Genomic DNA, 18,297 nt, shown 5'->3' with positions numbered 1-18,297 from the left:
TCTCTCTCTCTCTCTCTCTCTCTCTCAACTCTTCTCTGAATTCTCTGTCTGTTCTCTCCCTCCCTGTCCTTCTCTTTCCCTTCTGCAAACCCTCCGATTGCGCAGCCACGCATTCAATCATACATGATTGTATATGTACAACATTAACATACATACATACATGCACACACACACGCACACTAAGCTTAGCTAACATGGGATGGTTGATAAGTTTACATAGTCTAAATCTCTGCTTATTTGTATCTGGCAGATCAATTATTATAATTGTAATACAGACAGGATTAAACTGAAATAGGATAGTTTGTCAAAGTGATTTTGCTCATAAGCTGGTATTTTGACTTGGCCTGGAACGAATGTATCAGAGTCAGATCAAAATTGGCCCTCCCCCTGTAGAAGTTGCCGCGTTTCGCCCTGTTACCAGCCACCAAAATCCCACCCTATCATTTTAAATAGATCACCTCAATTCATATATAATATTTATAATCAATATTTCTAATTCTGCATGGACTGAAATGAACCTAAGGATACCAAAGTTTCGTTACACATATCTGTTGAATATTTTCAGGCAAGAAAAGAGGGGTGTATAAGAAAGTAAATGACAGATGAGGTACCATTTTGTTTCTTCAAGAGCAAAATGTATGCGGCGACAGAGCGCAGAACCTCAGGTGGTGTTTTCTGGAGCTTTTTGCTGGAAAATAAAAACAAGAGGAAGCCTAGGACGCACAAATTGTATTTTAAAATAAAATCAAATGTACGACAAATGAAAGTGGGCTGTGATAAAATTCTAAGACACAGCCGTCAAATGATTCGCAAAAGTTGCCGCTTGGTTGAATTTGCCCCAACCTACCCCTAAAATGATTCAGTGACTCCTTTTTTGTAAACAAGAATTTTTTACCTCTTGCCGTAGCTGTTGGACTGCATTGTCCTAAAGAGGTTGGGCTATTGGTTTACTTTTGTTATTTATTCCAATCTTAATTCCTTATCTCCAGCTGTCTGCTTGTGGTCAGAGTCGCTGTGCCGATTTTAGAGCCGCTGGCAGCGGTACAGTCACATAATGTGGGTTGTTGGGCGGGTGCTCTGGTGTGGTTTGCTTCTTCTTCCCTATCAAACATCTATCGTCCTTATCTCTCCTCCTTCTTTTTTTGTGTTTGTTACTCTCTTGCAACACCTCTAATCTTGGGCACTTATATGACCTTATTATGTTGCAAGTGCCGTAAAACACTTACTAAAACTAAACAAAACAGTGACATGCCTTGATGACGTCGATGTTATAAATTCTCAACAAATGCTTAAAACTCTTTCATTAGATGAAAAGCTATCAAAAAAGGTTTTCATTTGTTTTGATTTAATGACCACTTTAGTGATGTGTCTGTCACTTTCAGGTTTTGTACCGAAAGAAAGCTCCAGCATATATATATAAGCTCATTATATTTTGAGTTTAGAGAATTGCTTTCATTGTGAAGTGTTGCTTTTTCATTGTGCACAGCACAAGGTCAGAACCCAGCACGCCAGGCATCTGTGAAGGCAGGGATTCCCTTCAGTGTCCCCGCTCATGGCGTCAACATGCTGTGTGGCTCGGGGCTCCGGGCTGTGGTGCTGGGAGCTCAGGCCGTGCGACTTGGGGATGCCAAGATTGTGGTGGCTGGAGGGCAGGAGAGTATGAGTAAGGTGAGGAGGACATGCTGATCTGGTACAAACTCTTTATAACCTTATGCAGTTTCGAGCGCCGTAAAACTCTTACTAAAACAAAGCAAAAAACAAAAAAGAAGAGGTGCAGCCAATGTTGTACGTAGTCCAGGTTATAAACTAGTAACATTTTTTTGCCTCGAGTGGAACTTATGGTATTGCTGTAATTGAAACTCTAGGTTTTTTCTCTTTAATGAAATCGGAACTTTGCTGGTTCTGTGATCACGCAATTCTCCCAGCAAACACCAGTCTTATGAACTGTTGATAGTTGGTGGTGCCTATTGGACATCTGTGTATATTTTTCCTTTCCTCACTATCTTTCCATCTTTATGTTTTTCTGTCTCTCAAACATATCTTTTTGCTGCAGGCTCCTCACTGTGTTCATATCCGTGGTGGGACGAAGTTTGGGGATGCCACCATGACTGACTCCATGATGTGTGATGGGCTGACTGATGCCTTCAACAAATACCACATGGGCATCACTGGTAGGTTATGTGATTGGGGCTCATATGCTATCTTGAACGAGTGCATGCTGTGATATTTACTTGCTATTTGTTTTTTGTTTTTTTAAAGTATTTCTTCCTGCTAGTTTATGTCATCATCAGTCCATCCCCTTTGTTTAAACACATATACAAAAAAAATTTTTGGTTTCTTTTCTTTCTTCTTTTTGTCTTTTTACATTTCTTTTCTATTGTTTTAATGTTGTTTTAATAATGCAAGACATTGTCCTCAATTTATCACAATGGACAATTCAGTTCAATAATAGAAAAATACTGTACAGAAGTGCAGTCCAACCTGCTCTAGCGGCCACCTGTACAGGCTGTACAAAACGATCACACGTACAAAGGACCACTTCCTATTTCCCCCTTGAAGGTTTTAAAATATCAAAATAGCACCAAGACAATCACTGTTTTTCTCAAAAATGGGTGGCTGTCTTACACAGTTTTGATTGTATTTGTATAACCTTTTATTTGTTTTTCATGTTGTATAAAATGATGACTTCATTTGAATAAACGTGAAAAGGTCATAAGGTTTAAAAAGAGTATAAATCATTCTTTTTTTGTGAGGTGTCTATTCCATGTTGAGATTTTTCAGTTTTTTATTCCTTCAGAGTTTCCCTATTTGGATATGTTTATCAAGATTCTGTGATATAAATTTAGAGGAAAATGTTTGAGGCACCTGGATCAGATAATTTAGCTTGAAGTCTTAAAACATAGTCAAGAACACTGGTTTTATTACTTCAAAGTAAATATTATGGGAACTAGTTTTTTAATGTATAGTTTGCATTTCTTTTTTTTTCCTTCAGCTGAAAATGTGGCTAAACAGTGGAACATTCCTCGAGATGAACAGGACAGATTTGCTGTGACATCTCAACAGCGGTGTGAAAACGCTCAGAAAAATGGGAGGTTTGATGCAGAAATTGTTCCAGTTGTAGTCCAGTCAAGAGCAGGTTTGTTTGCGTTCCCACACAACTGTTGTATGTTTTTGTATCCATACAGTGGGTAGTTGGAGCGGTGCTGCTGATATGTCCTATTTCTTTTCTTCCCCTCTTTCATTTCTGTCTCAGTTGATCTTTCCCTGTAGTAAATCACGGTATTTGTGTTGATGTTTTTCTCCTTACTACCAAGAGTATATTGAAGTAGTTTTAACACTTTGCCATCATATTTTGTGGAAAATCCAAAGAAACCGAGTGTGGGCGGTTGGCGGGTGCTCTGGTGTGGTTTGCTGCTTCTTCTTTCCTATCCAACATCTATCGTCGTTATCTCCCCCTCCTTCTTTTTTATGTTTGTTACTGTCTTGTAACAGCTCTAATCTTCTGGCGCTCATATGACCTTATGCAGTTGCGAGCGCAGTAAAACCTCTATTTAAAAAATAAAAAAGAAGCAGAAACCGAGTGGTGCGAGATGAAGTGGCATAGTGTTAAAAGTGCTGATTTAAACGCAAAAATAATGCTGAACTTACAAGTGCTTCAATTTGGTTATGGCTCATCCTGTTTATGTGGTTGATGCTTTAGCTTTTGCTTTAACAATGGAACATTATTCGTACACTCCTTTTCATAATGATGCCTGTGCTTTGGAAGACTGTTATTGATCATGATGTAGATGTGAGGATAGATAGATACAGACATATCAATATTTCTAGACATTTAGTATTGATGGTGTAGCATGGATGTAATATTACTTTTAATTAATCGTTGTGCTGGTCTCCTATTCTAGATGAAAAATTGACGAATGGCATCCTTCATTATGTTATCTGCATATGCAACTAGTAACAAGTGTTTATGAAAAATTTTACTTGTACTGTGTGAGTTGTTGTTTTCTTTCTTCACACTGCTGTTTTTCTGATGACTACAGAAAATTGGCTTTAGAAATAAAGGTAAATTAATAAGTTTGTTTGAAGGCAAACAGGACTTTTGTTGGACCGTATGTAGATTGCTTTGAAAACCCCCAATTTGATATCTATTGTAGAGTTTTGTAAATTATGAGGTTTTATTTTAAAAAATTTTCATAAGTATATGGATTGATCTATACTCAGGGCCATCAGAAGTGAAGAAAGATGAATTTCCTCGCGCTGGTTGTACTATTGAAGGTCTTCAAAAGTTGCGACCCGCATTTGTAAAAGATGGGACTGGAACTGTCACTGCTGGCAATGCTTCAGGTATCTTTGATTTTTCTCATGTTTTGGTATCTTTGTAGATGAACAATAATGCTTTGAACTGATAGATGCTCATGATATGATAGTATGGCCTTTTAGTTCACTCAGGGGTCAGTACTGGGGGAACCATTTGTAACCAGAGTAATTATTGGCATCTTTGATGTAGCAGTTAGGCTAGTTACTTCTGCATGCACAAGGCCCTAAGTTTGATTCTCTTGCAAGGAAGTTTTTTTTTTTGTTGAGTATCTCCATCCGTCTCCAGGGATGCAGTTTCCCTCTCAGCCTGCATTGCCGTGACAGGCAAAGTCAAAGCAAGCAGCTTCTAAGATGATCTAAATTAAGCTGATTGGGAAGCAAAACATTTATAATTACAATTGTCACTGGAGTAACTTGATCTCCTGTAGACACAAATTACATGACTTAGACTAAAGACAGGCAACCTTCACATTCTGTCTAGGTAACACTTGCTCTGCCGTACACAGTCTCAAGATAAAAAGACGTTTTGTCAGCGTAACCATTTAAAAAAGGTGCGTTCTTCAGAAATTGAATTCTGATTTATTCAAAAACCAGCCACAGCTTCACTTTGACTTTTCACTCAAGCAGGGTAACTGATCAGGCTATTGATTAAGGAAATTTTGTAAAAATTGGCGTTACAAATGAAAAAATGCGTTTTTGTCATCTTACAGCCGTGCTTTTGTTGTTTTCTGTGACCTTCTTACTCAGAGCTTTCCTTTGATACATCAGGTCCACACAATAGAATCCCTTCTCGGCTGAATGTTTGAGTAGACTACAGCAGTGATGGGAGAACAGTATTTTCCTAGCCGTTGAGATAACTGTCAGAGTTCTCTGTATCTGCTCCTCAAGTGAAAGTTACATTCCTGAGAAAATGTAGCATGTTTTTGTTATAGTGAGATCACATGAGCTTCGTGTACCTGGAAGTACATGGCTTGGTCTGCACAATTACTCACTGAACATCTTTGTTTTCTCAGCAATGTGTTGGCAAGCAGCACAGTCAGGCATTATTTTCTCTGTCCTACTTCTTGATCTACTTCAGATTGTTGATTATGAAGTGGTTAGGCTGTCAGGCTCACAGCTGAGAGGTTGTGGGTTTGCTCCCTGTCAGGGACTGATGTTGTGTCCTTGGGAAGGCATACACGAATTTTCCTCACTTCACCCAGTTAGGCAAGGGTACCTGATTATAGACGGTGAAAGATTTGTCAGTTCGTTTGTGTTTGGTAACTTTATCGGCTGCTGGGTGTATGTTTCCTGGAAAGCTGAGAATGTTTCTGAGTGTTCTAGAATCTGCTGGAGTTAAAAAGCACATAGAGCTTGCTGTTGAGCAGGAATATGCGCTATACAAATACAATTTATGTTCAAAATTTTAATTTTTATTATTCTGGTCTTTAGAAACTCCATTCAATTACAAACTTTTTTGTCGCTGTATTTTACAGTTCATGACGTTGAAACTGTGCAGTCGCTCTTTTTTTTTAACCAAGTTCTGAGACACACACGTAAAGTTGGACTGCTGTCTGTATTGTAACAGTTAGGCCTCTTTATTGTCGCATGCAGAAGACACAAGTTCAGCTCATGAGTGGGAAAGCATTTTTTGGGGGTTTATAAAAAAATCAAATATCTCAGGTCTGTCTGTTCAGATGTAGTATCATTCTCCACTTGAGTTGGCCATCTCAGGCAAGGTCAAAGCATGCCACGTCCTAAATGGTCAGACTTGTGTTGATTGGGCCATAAAACTTGTACAATTTTGTTGTTATCCAGGTATCAATGACGGAGCAGCGGCTGTTGTGATCACCAGCAAGACAGAGGCAGAGAGCCGTGGGCTCAAACCTCTGGCCCGCATCGTGTCGTGGGCCCAGGCGGGTGTGGATCCCTCCATCATGGGCACCGGGCCCATCCCCGCCACCAGGAAGGCTGTGAGTAATAGGGAAGGGGAGAGAAGAGTCAAGAGAGCTTTGCTATTTTTGAGAGGGCATAGTTCTGTTTGATCAGAATTTAAAAAGTACTGAAAGAAGCTAACATGGGCTCTCACCAGTAAAATGAATAGGGAAAGATATATGTACGATGCTTGAATTGACAGAAAGGCCTCATACCTCTTGCTTTCATTTGCAATTTAATGGCAAAAGGGGCAGAGGTAGACTAAGAGTAACTTACAAGAGAACTAGAACAGACCGTTGAAGGAAAAAAGCCAAGATATTATACCTTTTTTGAGAGCATCAGATCAGAGAAATGAATGGTGAACCATGATCTTCAATGTTTGTTTCAGATCAGACACTTGAAGAAAAGAATGTTCAATTAGAATACAAGAATTTGTAGTTGAATGTTAAAATGTTGATTGGGAGTAACTGCTCTTTTGGCTGATTCTTTGTACTGGAATTGCTGTCGCTCTGATAGATTTACGTGGTTTTGTGTTTGTGATGATAATCATGTGTACTTGATGCTGTTGTGAGTGTAGGTGTTTCCTACTTTGTCCCATAATGTTGCTTTTTCTCTTAAAATACTAAGATAAAACTTTTAATAATTAAAAACTTGTAAAGGCAGCTGTATGCTGCAGAAACGGATTGAAGTCTTGCTAAGGGCCTCTAGATAGATTTATCTGTGTCATGATTGGAATTATTGAAATGTTTTATGCCCTCATCGACACAATTAGGTCTTGTAGGAGGAGGAATGCTTCTAACTTGCCTGTAAGGGCTAATGTGGGCTGTATGAGATATAACAGCCCAACAGACAGAGGAAGATACCTGAGGCAGAAACTTTTATTTTAGGAAATTGAACTCACATCCTCTGCATACTACAGCACAGGTTCTAACTATTATACTGTAGCATGAAGAGACAAGACCACAGATGCCCGTATCTGTGATATGGCTACATCAGAAAATGGCTTGACTTTGAAGGAATTGACATGGTTTGCAAAAAAGAACAAAGGTAGTGAATAATTCAATACATCCCACCTCACCTCTTGCTAAATTCACCTCACCTCTTTCAAAGTACATCCAGACATACCCATGAATGTCTGAGGCTGTGCCTTGTTCAAATGTCTTCAATTTGTGAGGCTGAGGTCTTGCTGAGAGCATATAAGAGACTACAGTTATGTTAATGTTATCACAATTAGATGATTTGAGGAAGCCAGTAGGCTTAGGTTCGGTCTCTTTCTCCCCCCCCCCCCCCCGTTATTTCTGTCTTGCTTTTTTTTTTTGTTGTTAATGACCTGTATTGTAATGATGTGGTTTTCCTCACTCAAAGTTAAAGTAGGCAGACCTGAGGATAATTTGTTGTCTGTGGTGCTGCTATGATCTGAGAATTTTAACCTAGCTGCAAGTTCTAAGTGGTTTTTTTAAGTCCCAGAAAACATTGGACAGTTTTGCAGTTGCACCAAGGTCCATTCTATTCTTCCCTGTTCTGCTCTCAGGTGGCAAACATTCTTGATGCAATAGCACGTATGTTTTACTTTGAGTTTGTAAAAAGATAAAGAAAAGAAAACTTTAATGGATAAAATCATAAAAGAATGGAGATCTATTATGATAAAATCATAAAAGAATGGAGATCTATTATGATAAAATCATAAAAGAATGGAGATCTATTATGATAAAATCATAAAAGAATGGAGATCTATTATGATAAAATCATAAAAGAATGGAGATCTATTATGATAAAATCATAAAAGAATGGAGATCTATTATGATAAAATCATAAAAGAATGGAGATCTATTATGATAAAATCATAAAAGAATGGAGATATTAGTTTCTGTAAATGAACTTGCTGTTTTGTCTGTTTGTCTGACTTCAGCTGGAGAACGCTGGCTGGCAAGTGTCAGATGTTGATCTATTTGAGCTGAACGAAGCCTTCGCGGCGCAGTCACTTGCAGTGGTCAAAGACTTGGGCTGTGACCCGGAAAAGGTAATCTCACTCACAGTTGTCATGTATGGGTCTTTTTTTCTCCTGCAAGCTATTTGATTTTGTAAAAGAATTGAATTACAAAGCATTTTGGGTCCTGAAAATGTTGTGTGATAGATGGATATATGTTTCCAGATCTACTGATTTGAACACACACACCGCTTGCTTGTCTATCCTCACTCCCAACCCTGTACCCCTCTCCCAAAAAGAAAATAACATCTTCTGTTTCAACATGAATTGAAGATTACTTTGTATGAATTTTGTTTTTACAAAATTTGAAAAATGTCATTAGTCTAATGCCTCTTATCAGATTGTGATCTAGAGTTGAAAAATTAATGGTGATCATGTTTGAATTAAAAGTTTCTCTTTTTCAATTCTTATCATTGTTTTATTTTTAAAATTTTGAAATTGTTTCTTTTTTTCATCTGTGTTCTGAAACAAGTTTGAATTCTGTTGTAAGAATGGAAAAAAAGTATTATATACCTTGCAGAATTGTTTTCTTTGATCAGTGATTCTATTTATTTATTAATGATAATTATAATGCAGATAATTTCTATAGCACCCAGTCCTGAACAATATAGCTCTTGGTATTTAACAATATCTTCATTGTAACACAAAATACAAGCGAATGACCTTGTTACATATACTCTTTAGATTTAAGATAACACATAAGCAGAGATTCATACTATCACAGCTCAACGGATGATAATATGCACAGCATCATGAACATAAGAGTTCTACTAACACCTGGCTTGAAGCAGAGACTTGATTGATGAAGATTTTTTTTGTTGTCTCTAGGTGAATGTGTATGGTGGCGCTATCGCTATCGGACATCCCATTGGTGCATCAGGTGCCCGGATCCTCACAACACTCCTGTATGCATTGCGGTCACAGAACAAGAGGAAGGGTGTGGCTGCTCTCTGTGTGGGAGGGGGCATGGGCATCGCTGTGTGTGTGGAGAACTTGCAAGCTAGTTAATCAAAATATATGCAGGCTAAGATCCTATGTTGTAACATGACTGATTTGTCTATTATTTATTGATATATTTTTTTTTCAGTCCTCAATACCTTCATTTTTTCTCAGTGGGTAAGGGTGACAACAGCCATAGAATCACATCTGCTTTTGTGTGCAGTGTCTTGGCGAGTATTGTGTTCTTTCGTTGGTACGTGTGGGGCGGTGAGGCTACACACAGCAGCTGAGTTGTCCCTTGTATGTTATTGGTGTTGGACATAAATGGGCCCACTCCGAAATTGTCTAAAACCTGATTTTTTATAGTGTGTTCTTAACCCTTAAAATCCTATACCGCTGGTAACCGCTCACGCCGTATTTTCCTATACCGCTGGTAACCGCTGGTCGACTTTATCGTTTAATTCCTAGTGCTAGAAACAGGGGATGTAACTTCAGATGACTCTGTTGCGAGCAGAAAGTACCGATAATGTAATGAGAGAAGTTCTACACCGAAAGTTAGGAAATTTGGCGAGTTTTTAGACATCTTTGATCCTGAACCAGACCCCAATAATGATCTCCCAGTCGGATATATGGATAAATATGACCGTTCAAGACGATTGCAATGTTCCGCATAACATCGATGATGATTTTGTCAATAGTGGAATTGGCAGGGGATCACCACTAAAGCTACCTGAGGCTAGATCTACGGCTGGGTCTAATGATACTTTGACTGAAGTGGAGTCAGAGATCACACACAAGACTTAACTCATAGAGTTGGTCCTAAAAACCATTGTTTTAACCTTTTCCCCTTTTGTTCAGACTGAGCATTCATATTTAAATAACATTTTCAAACTTCAGTAAAATCTAACAACAATTAAAGACACAGTAAATAAAACAATGAACCAACCTAATTTTTTCTAGTATCTCCAGTTTAATTCAGGATTCTAGGGAGGTAGGAAAAAAAAGAATTCAGGGCTTTAAGGGTTAAGCAGGGTCAGATACACCATCTATATGAAGTTACACATGGAGGTTTTTTAATTATTTTTTTTTAATGTGTGCCAATTTTCAGTTGAATCGGTCTTTATTTATTGAAATAAACCATTTTGAATCGTTCCTGTGAAACAAACCTCGTGTGAGATGGCCCATCTGTGCCTGACACCATTGAATGCCATGGTTTATTTGCTGCTGATTCATTCTATTCCTCACTTGACTTTTGGCCAGATGAAAGTGTTGCAGAATATTCTATGAGGAACTATGGTCACTGGATTCTTTGAGCGGCATTTTACCAACCAAACATTGGCCATTTTTTTGCGCTACTAAGATCGTTGCTGGACCCAGTGCTTTTGGTTTTTGTCTGCTTTTTAAAGCTGGATTTCTAAAGACTTTTACTAACAAACAAGATCTTTTGTCCTTGATTTTTTTTTGCCATCTATTAATTTACTAAAGAGTTTACAAAATGATATGACTGGGAATGGATCTTTTATACACGTGACTGTTCATACTTCTCAGTATTTTTCTTTTGACAAATGCCCTTTCAACTGTTCTGTAAACTTGTGGACTTGTGGATAGTGTTGTCCCGTGAGAGAGGGGACGAATTAGGCACTGACTTTTCACAACTGTCTTGTGGGAATTCTGTGGTTTGAGCAACACCTTTCCTTATTTATAGACAAAGAGTCTACATAACAAGAGGGGCCACTCCTCTCTTTGAACCAATTAAAAAAGTGTCCTCAAAATTCGGTGGCGCCCTCTCCGCAAATGTGCACCCTTTGCGAACAGAGTTACCCTACTTGAGTTTAAAAAATCAAAGTGAAACTAGCAAGTTTTTGGATAAATTTCGGAAGAACGCTTTTTTAAAATGATTACGCTGACAAAAAACCTCTTCCGGAGGTTTTCTTCGTTTAATTTGACTTTAGAATGAAAGGCGAGAGGTCATTAAAATAAAAAAAAACTAAAACTCTGAAGCAAAGAGCGGACTTCTGGCGGACACTTTTTTGGCTGAGTGGCCCATCTTGTTATGTACTATCTTTGTTATAGACTTGTTTGTGACTTGTCCTACATGTGTTATAATGGTTTGACAGATACTCTTATATTTCTTTGTTGCCATAAAACATTTCAAGTGTAATGCTGTTAAATTGGTTAGGGAGGCGCCCTTTCAATTAAAAATATTTTTTTTCGTAGTTGGTCCGCTGGGAGTTCTATGGCTATTTATTACATGAGGTGCCAGTTTTTTTGTTATTGCATGGCTGTTGTTTTCATGTGATGAATGAAGAATGAAATAGAATGAATGACTCAAATCTATTGCAATGTGGCCTTGGTATACTTTTTTTTTTAAATTTCAGTTTGTAGATGTTTTTGTTGTTCTGCCAGTTCTATTTGTTATCATTTTTGTGTTATGGTACTACATTTCTGAAAATAATAAGTATTTTTTGTTTGTTTTTAGAACATACTCTACTTGATGCACTTTTCTTGCTCTGTTCATAAATAAGAAAAGTCTTTTGTGGAGGGAATCACTGATTGCCTTTCTGCTCAACAGTCTTAAAATAGAATCTGATTGTTCAGTAGACATGTTTTTATGAGAGAGAATATTATGGAGAGGAAAGTTCTCTATCTCTTGTTCTCCTTCAGTGGGTTCAGTTATTATTGTTCTTCTCCAAAAATAGATATATGTCAATTTTTATAACTTTTACTGTACTCATGTGATGAAACAATGTTGTTGGTTTTTTTTGTCCTGTGCATTTATATTGTTTTGCACATCATTTGTTTATGAGTCAAACTGACAGTTTTGCGATAAAACAAAAGTAACCTCCTTTTTTTGTCATGAATGATTTTGATTTTCTTTTTTGGGAGGATTGTTATGCAACCAAACAATGCCTTGCATGCTACTAGAGAATGGTAGGAACTTTTCTCTGATGATTTTTTGTTGTATTGGCCGTTGCAGAGTCTGTGAAATTTTCCCTCTTTTTTTCCCTTTTTTTTAGGATGTCTTTATCATTTAAATACAAAGCGAGGACATCCCATTTTACACCAGATCAAACCAATTCAAATATGTGGTAAGCAGTCTTGTGATCAAAGGATCTATTTCTTGCCACCAGTTTTGAGAAAACCAGATTTCTTTCCTCGTATAAAAAGTATTTAGTTGGTGAGGCCATCAGTGTGTTTGTTCAGGGGCTGTGTGTCATTGGTGCTTCAGTAAAGAAATCAGCACTCCGCTGAGGACGGGCCTCTTAAGACATAGAAAAATTGCACATTTGTTGAAAATTCCATTACACAGCCAAGAGTGTATTTCTGATTTTTTTGTCAGTTGGGTGGTGGAGATGCTCATCTTTTATATGTTCTGTTTTGGTGTTTACTTTGCTGCTACAGCGTGTTTTAGTTGGAGTGTACCCAGATACAGTATGGTTCCACTGATTAGTAGCAAACTCAATAATTTTCCTAGATGTGTAATTTTTCTGTTATATTCCTTTTGTGCAATCCAGAGGTATTTCTTCACATAAATCAGTTATGTGCTTTTTGTTGTGTAAGTGTATGTGGTGTTGGTAAATTGGGAAAATCTCACCTCACCAGTTACACTTTGGTTTGGAGCTGTTTCAGTCTGGGGCCAAAATGATGGACTAAATTGGTTTTGCAATATCACCAAATTTTGGTGTTAAAACGAGCTGTTCTGACATAGATCTCCATGTTAATTTCTGCATTGCATCAGATGAGAATATGATATTGTTAGTAGTGGCATCAGTAGCCTAGTGGTTAGGCTACTAGACTTGTTACCATGAGATTATGGGTTCTGGGTTCGTTCAAGCCTTAGCTCGGTCCAACAATGTGTCCTTGGGAAAGACACTTTACAGGAATTTCCGATTTGGCTCTGTCCTTTCGCAGATATGGACAAAAAACTCAGAGGTCCCGCCTCTTAATTTACGTAATAGTGTTGATAGGGACGTTAAACTAACTTCAACCTATTGGTCTCCATTCTTTATAGTTTGTCCAGATATTTGTTATACTCCAATTGTATTTTTTTTACAACGGGTGATTCCCGCTAGTCCATTTTCACTTTTGATGCGCTCATATGATACCAAGGTGGAGTTCTGTAGTGCTAGCCTCCTCTCTCAATGGTACTGGTCACTAATCAGAGACAATGAGAAACGTCTTTTTCTATTTTTTGTAATAAGCTCTGGTCCTGCTGAATATTGGGTACCTTTACAATATTTTTGCCCCTTATGTTTTTTTGGTTTACGCATTCTTTTTTGAGAGATTCTATTTGTCGAGTTTTATCGGCTTCCTTGGTCTATGCTCTTGGCTTGGCTCAGTCTGATTTGTTTTAGCAGGTGTCTGAGGTATATGTCACAATTTATGTCAACCTCCCTTCAGCATAGGAGGCTTTTTTTTCTTGGGGTATATGTTAGAGACAACCGGGTGTTTGAATGTATCACATAACTTATGTCTAAATTTACATTGTTTTATTTGTCAAGTGTCCAATTACTCTCTTTCATAGATGTTGGACATGTCTGTCTGGAAATCTTTAAAAAAGTCAAAATCTACATATTTTTATTGCCTTTTCGTTTACTTCCCCCCCCCCCCCCCCCCCAAAGAATTGAGTTATAGTGAGAGGTCCAGTTGTTCTTGAAGAATTTTCCACCTCAAGTGTTCCTGTCACTTGTACATTTTTGTGTCCAGAATGAAATTTGATCAGTTTTACCTATGCTTCTATTAAAATAAAATTCCATTTTTCAGACTTTGTGAGTTTCAACCAACCTTGTACATCCCTTAGCACACAAGTAAATAAGACTGGTGATAAAACAACTGACATTTTATTAGCACAACTTGGAATGTGAGAACAAGGTACAGAGTACAATATGCAGTAAACAACAGTGTTTGATAGCACATTGTAAGGAATTTTCTGTTTTGGTGACCATGTTTCTGGGTGTCGTTTCCAGCAGACACAAAAATGAAGGTGAAGTTCACTTAATTCAAAGCTTCCAACTTTTTATGGCATCAATTTGAAATAGACAATAGATTGGTGAAATCTGAGAAAAAAAATTTGTGCACATAATGACAGTCAATAGAGTTATCACGTGAAGTCTCTCTCTAACAATACTAACATTTTTACAGCGGGCAGTCATCAGAGTGTGCACTCATAAACATGACTCCCTGCCTTATTCACATCTCTGTGCCTTGTCTAAGAAATGCTTTTTAAAAAATATGCTCAAATCTTCGAATAGAAGACTAGCAAAATCTTAATACACTCAAGACATTATAGTGTGCCTGCCCTCATTATTTAATTTATCCAAATTCACACAGCCTTTTCTTGTTTATTACACATAACAAAGGGCAGAACATAATAGTTGTGAGAGCAAAATGATCTACCTCTCTGCCCAGCAGTGTGTAGGGTCATGAAGAGTGGTGTGAAAGGGATACAACATTTTAATTCTGGATGTAAGACTACAGGCATCTATATGAAGAGATATAAAGATCAAAATGAAACCTGTGTGAAGACTGTCATGAATTCTACTAAAGGCAAAAACGAGTTAGTGAGATCATCATTTCACACTGTGGGGCTTAACACTTTCTGTAAGTTATCACAACAACCTTTATTATATTTAGTATCCTTATCGGATTCTTCAAGCATCACTTCTTACATTCATATTTCTTCTACAGCTTTTTTATTTGCACTATAAAGTGAACTATACAAAGCGACAATATTGTCTACTGCAATCTGCCATCAGCTTTGATCTTCGCCACTTGAAACTATGAAGCGTATCCTTGAATTGTACACGCTTGTCAGGCCATCAGTTTGTACACAAAGGTCAATCTCCTTCTTGGGAAGTCAAAGCCTACCCAAAACATCACGAAATAGGATAGTCTACACTATTTCTAACAGAAATTCTCTATACACAGAGATGTCCTGTGTCTCCAACAGACAAGTTCCTTCCATGCAACCTGACATTTGATGAATCCTTGATAAAACTGGCAGAACTTCATCGAGTGTCATGGTCGTCTTGTGCCATCAATTGTGTGCATGGTGGGAAAATGATGTGCACTTGTGACTATGTCCCTGTTGTTACACACAACAATATTTCTATTTAACCCAAGGTAGCACGACAATCAGACCACTCTCACAATCAAGATTGTTCAAAGCAACAACTGCTCTCTTTTCACAGAATATTTGTTATATGATAAATTCTATAAAAAAAAGTACAAAAGTTACAAATCTCAATTAGGTTTTGTTGTCATAATGCATCATGTATGGAAAAACGTTCTTCAAAAAACTGTAAGTAACTATGTTTGGGTGGGTACTAGGAATGTAACACGTGTTCCCCCTTCCCTGTCCCACAAGATACAAGTTCAACGAAACTTGTTCCCAAAAGTTGACAAGGACAAACTTTATCCACTTCACAAGGAGGAATCTGTACCAGTCATGTACAACTTACAACAGTAAAGTGAATTGGGCTCATCGAAAGTCTCTTCAGTGAGGAGAAAAACAGTCTCAACAGACGTCGTTAATCTCACACACTGTATCACATATAGGGATTTTTTTCAAGAGACGATCCATCCCCCCCCCCCCCCCCCCAACCCCATCACATCAATGTCAGTCACAGGAGGGAACAACAAGAGAAAGAGGAATGCTGTACCCTGACTTTTGCCTCTTGCAACCAAGGACAATTTTTTGTGAGATAAGAAACACTTGAGACACTTGACATTTTGAAGAACCACAGGGCTTCTGATGTACAGCCAAATTATAAAACATTCCATGGGGTTTTTCTTTTTTTAGTTTCTAAAAAAAACATGCCTGACGCTTTGAAAGTGACATGATGATCTTCAGGCTGCTTTACACTACCAAGTACACAATTTAAAGTCTCCTTTTCTTTTTAGTATGGGATTTTACGGCGCTCGTAAAAAGTCTCCAAAATGGGAGAGAAAACGTAGCAATCAAAAGGCCTTTTAATATAAGGGTTCAGATTCGTATTATTATTAGATATAAAACAAACTCTGCTGGAATCTCTCTTCTGCCTTGATAGAAATTTTGTCAAAAGGAGGCAGTTCTTATCAGTCAGGGTACAGGAAAGAAGAGACAGGAAAGCCACCATCAACCGTTTGCTATAGATAAAAACACAACATTGGTATAGAAAGACAAATGACAATAAATAACATCATATCTTGCAGGTGAGATAGTGAACATTCTCAGCAATAGATCTTGCTGATCAAAATATCTAAATATTAAAAAAAGTATGGTGGTCTCTAAATACAGGAAAATGTTTGAATCAACAGCCAACTTTTATCTCAATACATAGAAAGAGCACTGGAGTTTGCCATTCATTTACATAAAAAACAAAATAATTTTTTACTTTCAATAAAAATATAAGTCCTTTCAAAAATATGCATAAACCTGGTCATCCCTCACAGAACGTAGTTGAGAGTGGGAGTGGGATAGAATCTATGTCAAAAGGCACAAATACAAAGGCAATAAAAGTAAAAGAGGAAAATAAGTTTACTGAGAAAACCATACACCATTGTTGAGACAATCTAGCCTTCATTACTTGTAACCAGGTATTGTGTGACCCAAATAGAGCAAACTAAAAAACAAATCTAATACATAAATACATACCAACTATATGCACGTGTAAATAAAGACTTAACAAAAAAGGAAAACAGCCCAAGGTCGGCCAAACGTTTTGTGGTTTCAGTCTTTACCACTGCAGCATCGAGAGGAAAATCTTTTACACAATAATAATGACAATAATGCCAGACATACATATATATATATATATAAAGAAAATAAAGACAAGAGAAGCAGCCAGAGCTGGCCATAAGACGACATGAGAACAGACTGTAAAGTGACCCGACAGCTCTACTGACTTCTGGATGAACACATGGTTACACAGAGCCGCACACAAGCACATAGTTACGAAGAGAAGAAATGCATCTACAACACATGAACACACTACAGTGTCACCACACAGTAGAAATGTAGCTGACACAAGAACACACTTACACACAGCCAAAATGCGTCTATGAATGAACACACACACAATGTTCACAGAGCCAGTAAAGTAGCCTACCACAAAGTTTAACAACAAAAGTTTGACAACAAAGGAAAAAATATGATCAACAATACAGTAATATACCATAATAATAATAATAAACCTGCAGGCTACAGAAAAAAAAATTCACATTGATACATTGGTTTATACAAAGCTTATTTTCTTATCTCAATATCTCTTTCTATTTGTCATTTTCTCATTTAGAACGTAATTCAATTCAGACTGATTTATTTCAGCATACCTTGCCAGTTCCAAGCTTCACATCTCCAAATACCAATGTAAAAAACTTGGTGGAACTGAGACAATTCCTCTCAAAGAGAATGCTTACATGGACTGCTCTTCATGTCAAATAAGACCAAGCTTACAACCATCTCAGAGACATTTCAAGTTCCTTCCCGACATGGCTACTTCAAATATAAGCACTTCACATCGAGCAGCATAAAACAACAGCAAAATGCAAACGCTCCTTTGACATACACCAGGCCCCATACAAAATAAAAGCGAAAGCTCTCATTCACACACAGGCCAAGAGGAGCCCCAAAAACTGAAAAACAAAATACACAGACACAACAAACAAATACAAACTAAAACACAAAGCTCTCAGTGTAAGTGTCTTCTACCACCCTCACTTGGATATACCAAGTTTCTGCTGCAGGAACTTGGAGGAAATTTTCTGGGCGTGTTTCTTGAGGACAGCCATTCCGTTAGACTTGTTCCACTCTTCCTCAAACTCATTCTCCAAGATCTCAGCACCTTTCTTCTTGGTCAGCCCAGTCTCCTCCAGTGACAGCTCGCACATCTGCATGTCATCCACACCTGGTGGGGGACACAGCCACACACAGAGGGGTCAGTTCTTGTTTCGTACTATCGACAAGTAATCTATAATGTCTTCACACATTATTGTTATCTAGTTTCACATCATCTATAAGTAATTGTCAAGGAAGATCAAAGGCTTACAAATCAGGGATGGGTTATAATTGGGTCAGACAGTGGTATCAAGTGTGTTTGGGCACATTATAAAAAGTGGAGAAAGAATCGTTTACAGTATGTTAATTCAATGTCCCAGGA

The 18,297-nt window shown here is 37.7% G+C and overlaps 2 protein-coding genes across 2 annotated transcripts in view; one reads left to right on the top strand and one right to left on the bottom strand.

Moving 5' to 3' along the window:
* LOC101860546 (acetyl-CoA acetyltransferase, cytosolic) overlaps positions 1-9,735 on the top strand; it is a 12,335-nt gene extending 2,600 nt beyond the window's left edge. Inside the window, exons 3-9 of the mRNA XM_005090540.3 lie at positions 1,487-1,668; positions 2,054-2,171; positions 2,993-3,136; positions 4,222-4,344; positions 6,115-6,269; positions 8,141-8,251; positions 9,047-9,735. Of these exons, the coding sequence (XP_005090597.1) occupies positions 1,487-1,668; positions 2,054-2,171; positions 2,993-3,136; positions 4,222-4,344; positions 6,115-6,269; positions 8,141-8,251; positions 9,047-9,226 (1,013 nt within the window). The 3' untranslated portion in view covers positions 9,227-9,735. The remainder of the gene's footprint in view (positions 1-1,486; positions 1,669-2,053; positions 2,172-2,992; positions 3,137-4,221; positions 4,345-6,114; positions 6,270-8,140; positions 8,252-9,046) is intronic.
* Positions 9,736-13,982: 4,247 nt separating this feature from the next.
* The window catches only part of LOC101853138 (unconventional myosin-VI), a gene marked incomplete at its 5' end in the record, with an annotated part of 37,220 nt that continues 32,905 nt past the window's right edge, over positions 13,983-18,297 (bottom strand). The window contains 1 exon segment of the mRNA XM_013086545.2: positions 13,983-18,045. Coding sequence (XP_012941999.2) covers positions 17,855-18,045 — 191 coding nt within the window.

The sequence above is a fragment of the Aplysia californica genome, unplaced genomic scaffold, assembly GCF_000002075.1.
Source record: "Aplysia californica isolate F4 #8 unplaced genomic scaffold, AplCal3.0 scaffold00019, whole genome shotgun sequence".
NCBI classification, from domain to species: domain Eukaryota; kingdom Metazoa; phylum Mollusca; class Gastropoda; order Aplysiida; family Aplysiidae; genus Aplysia; species Aplysia californica.
Note: the sequence above shows the minus strand (reverse complement) of the source record. Positions and strands in the feature narration are given on the sequence as shown.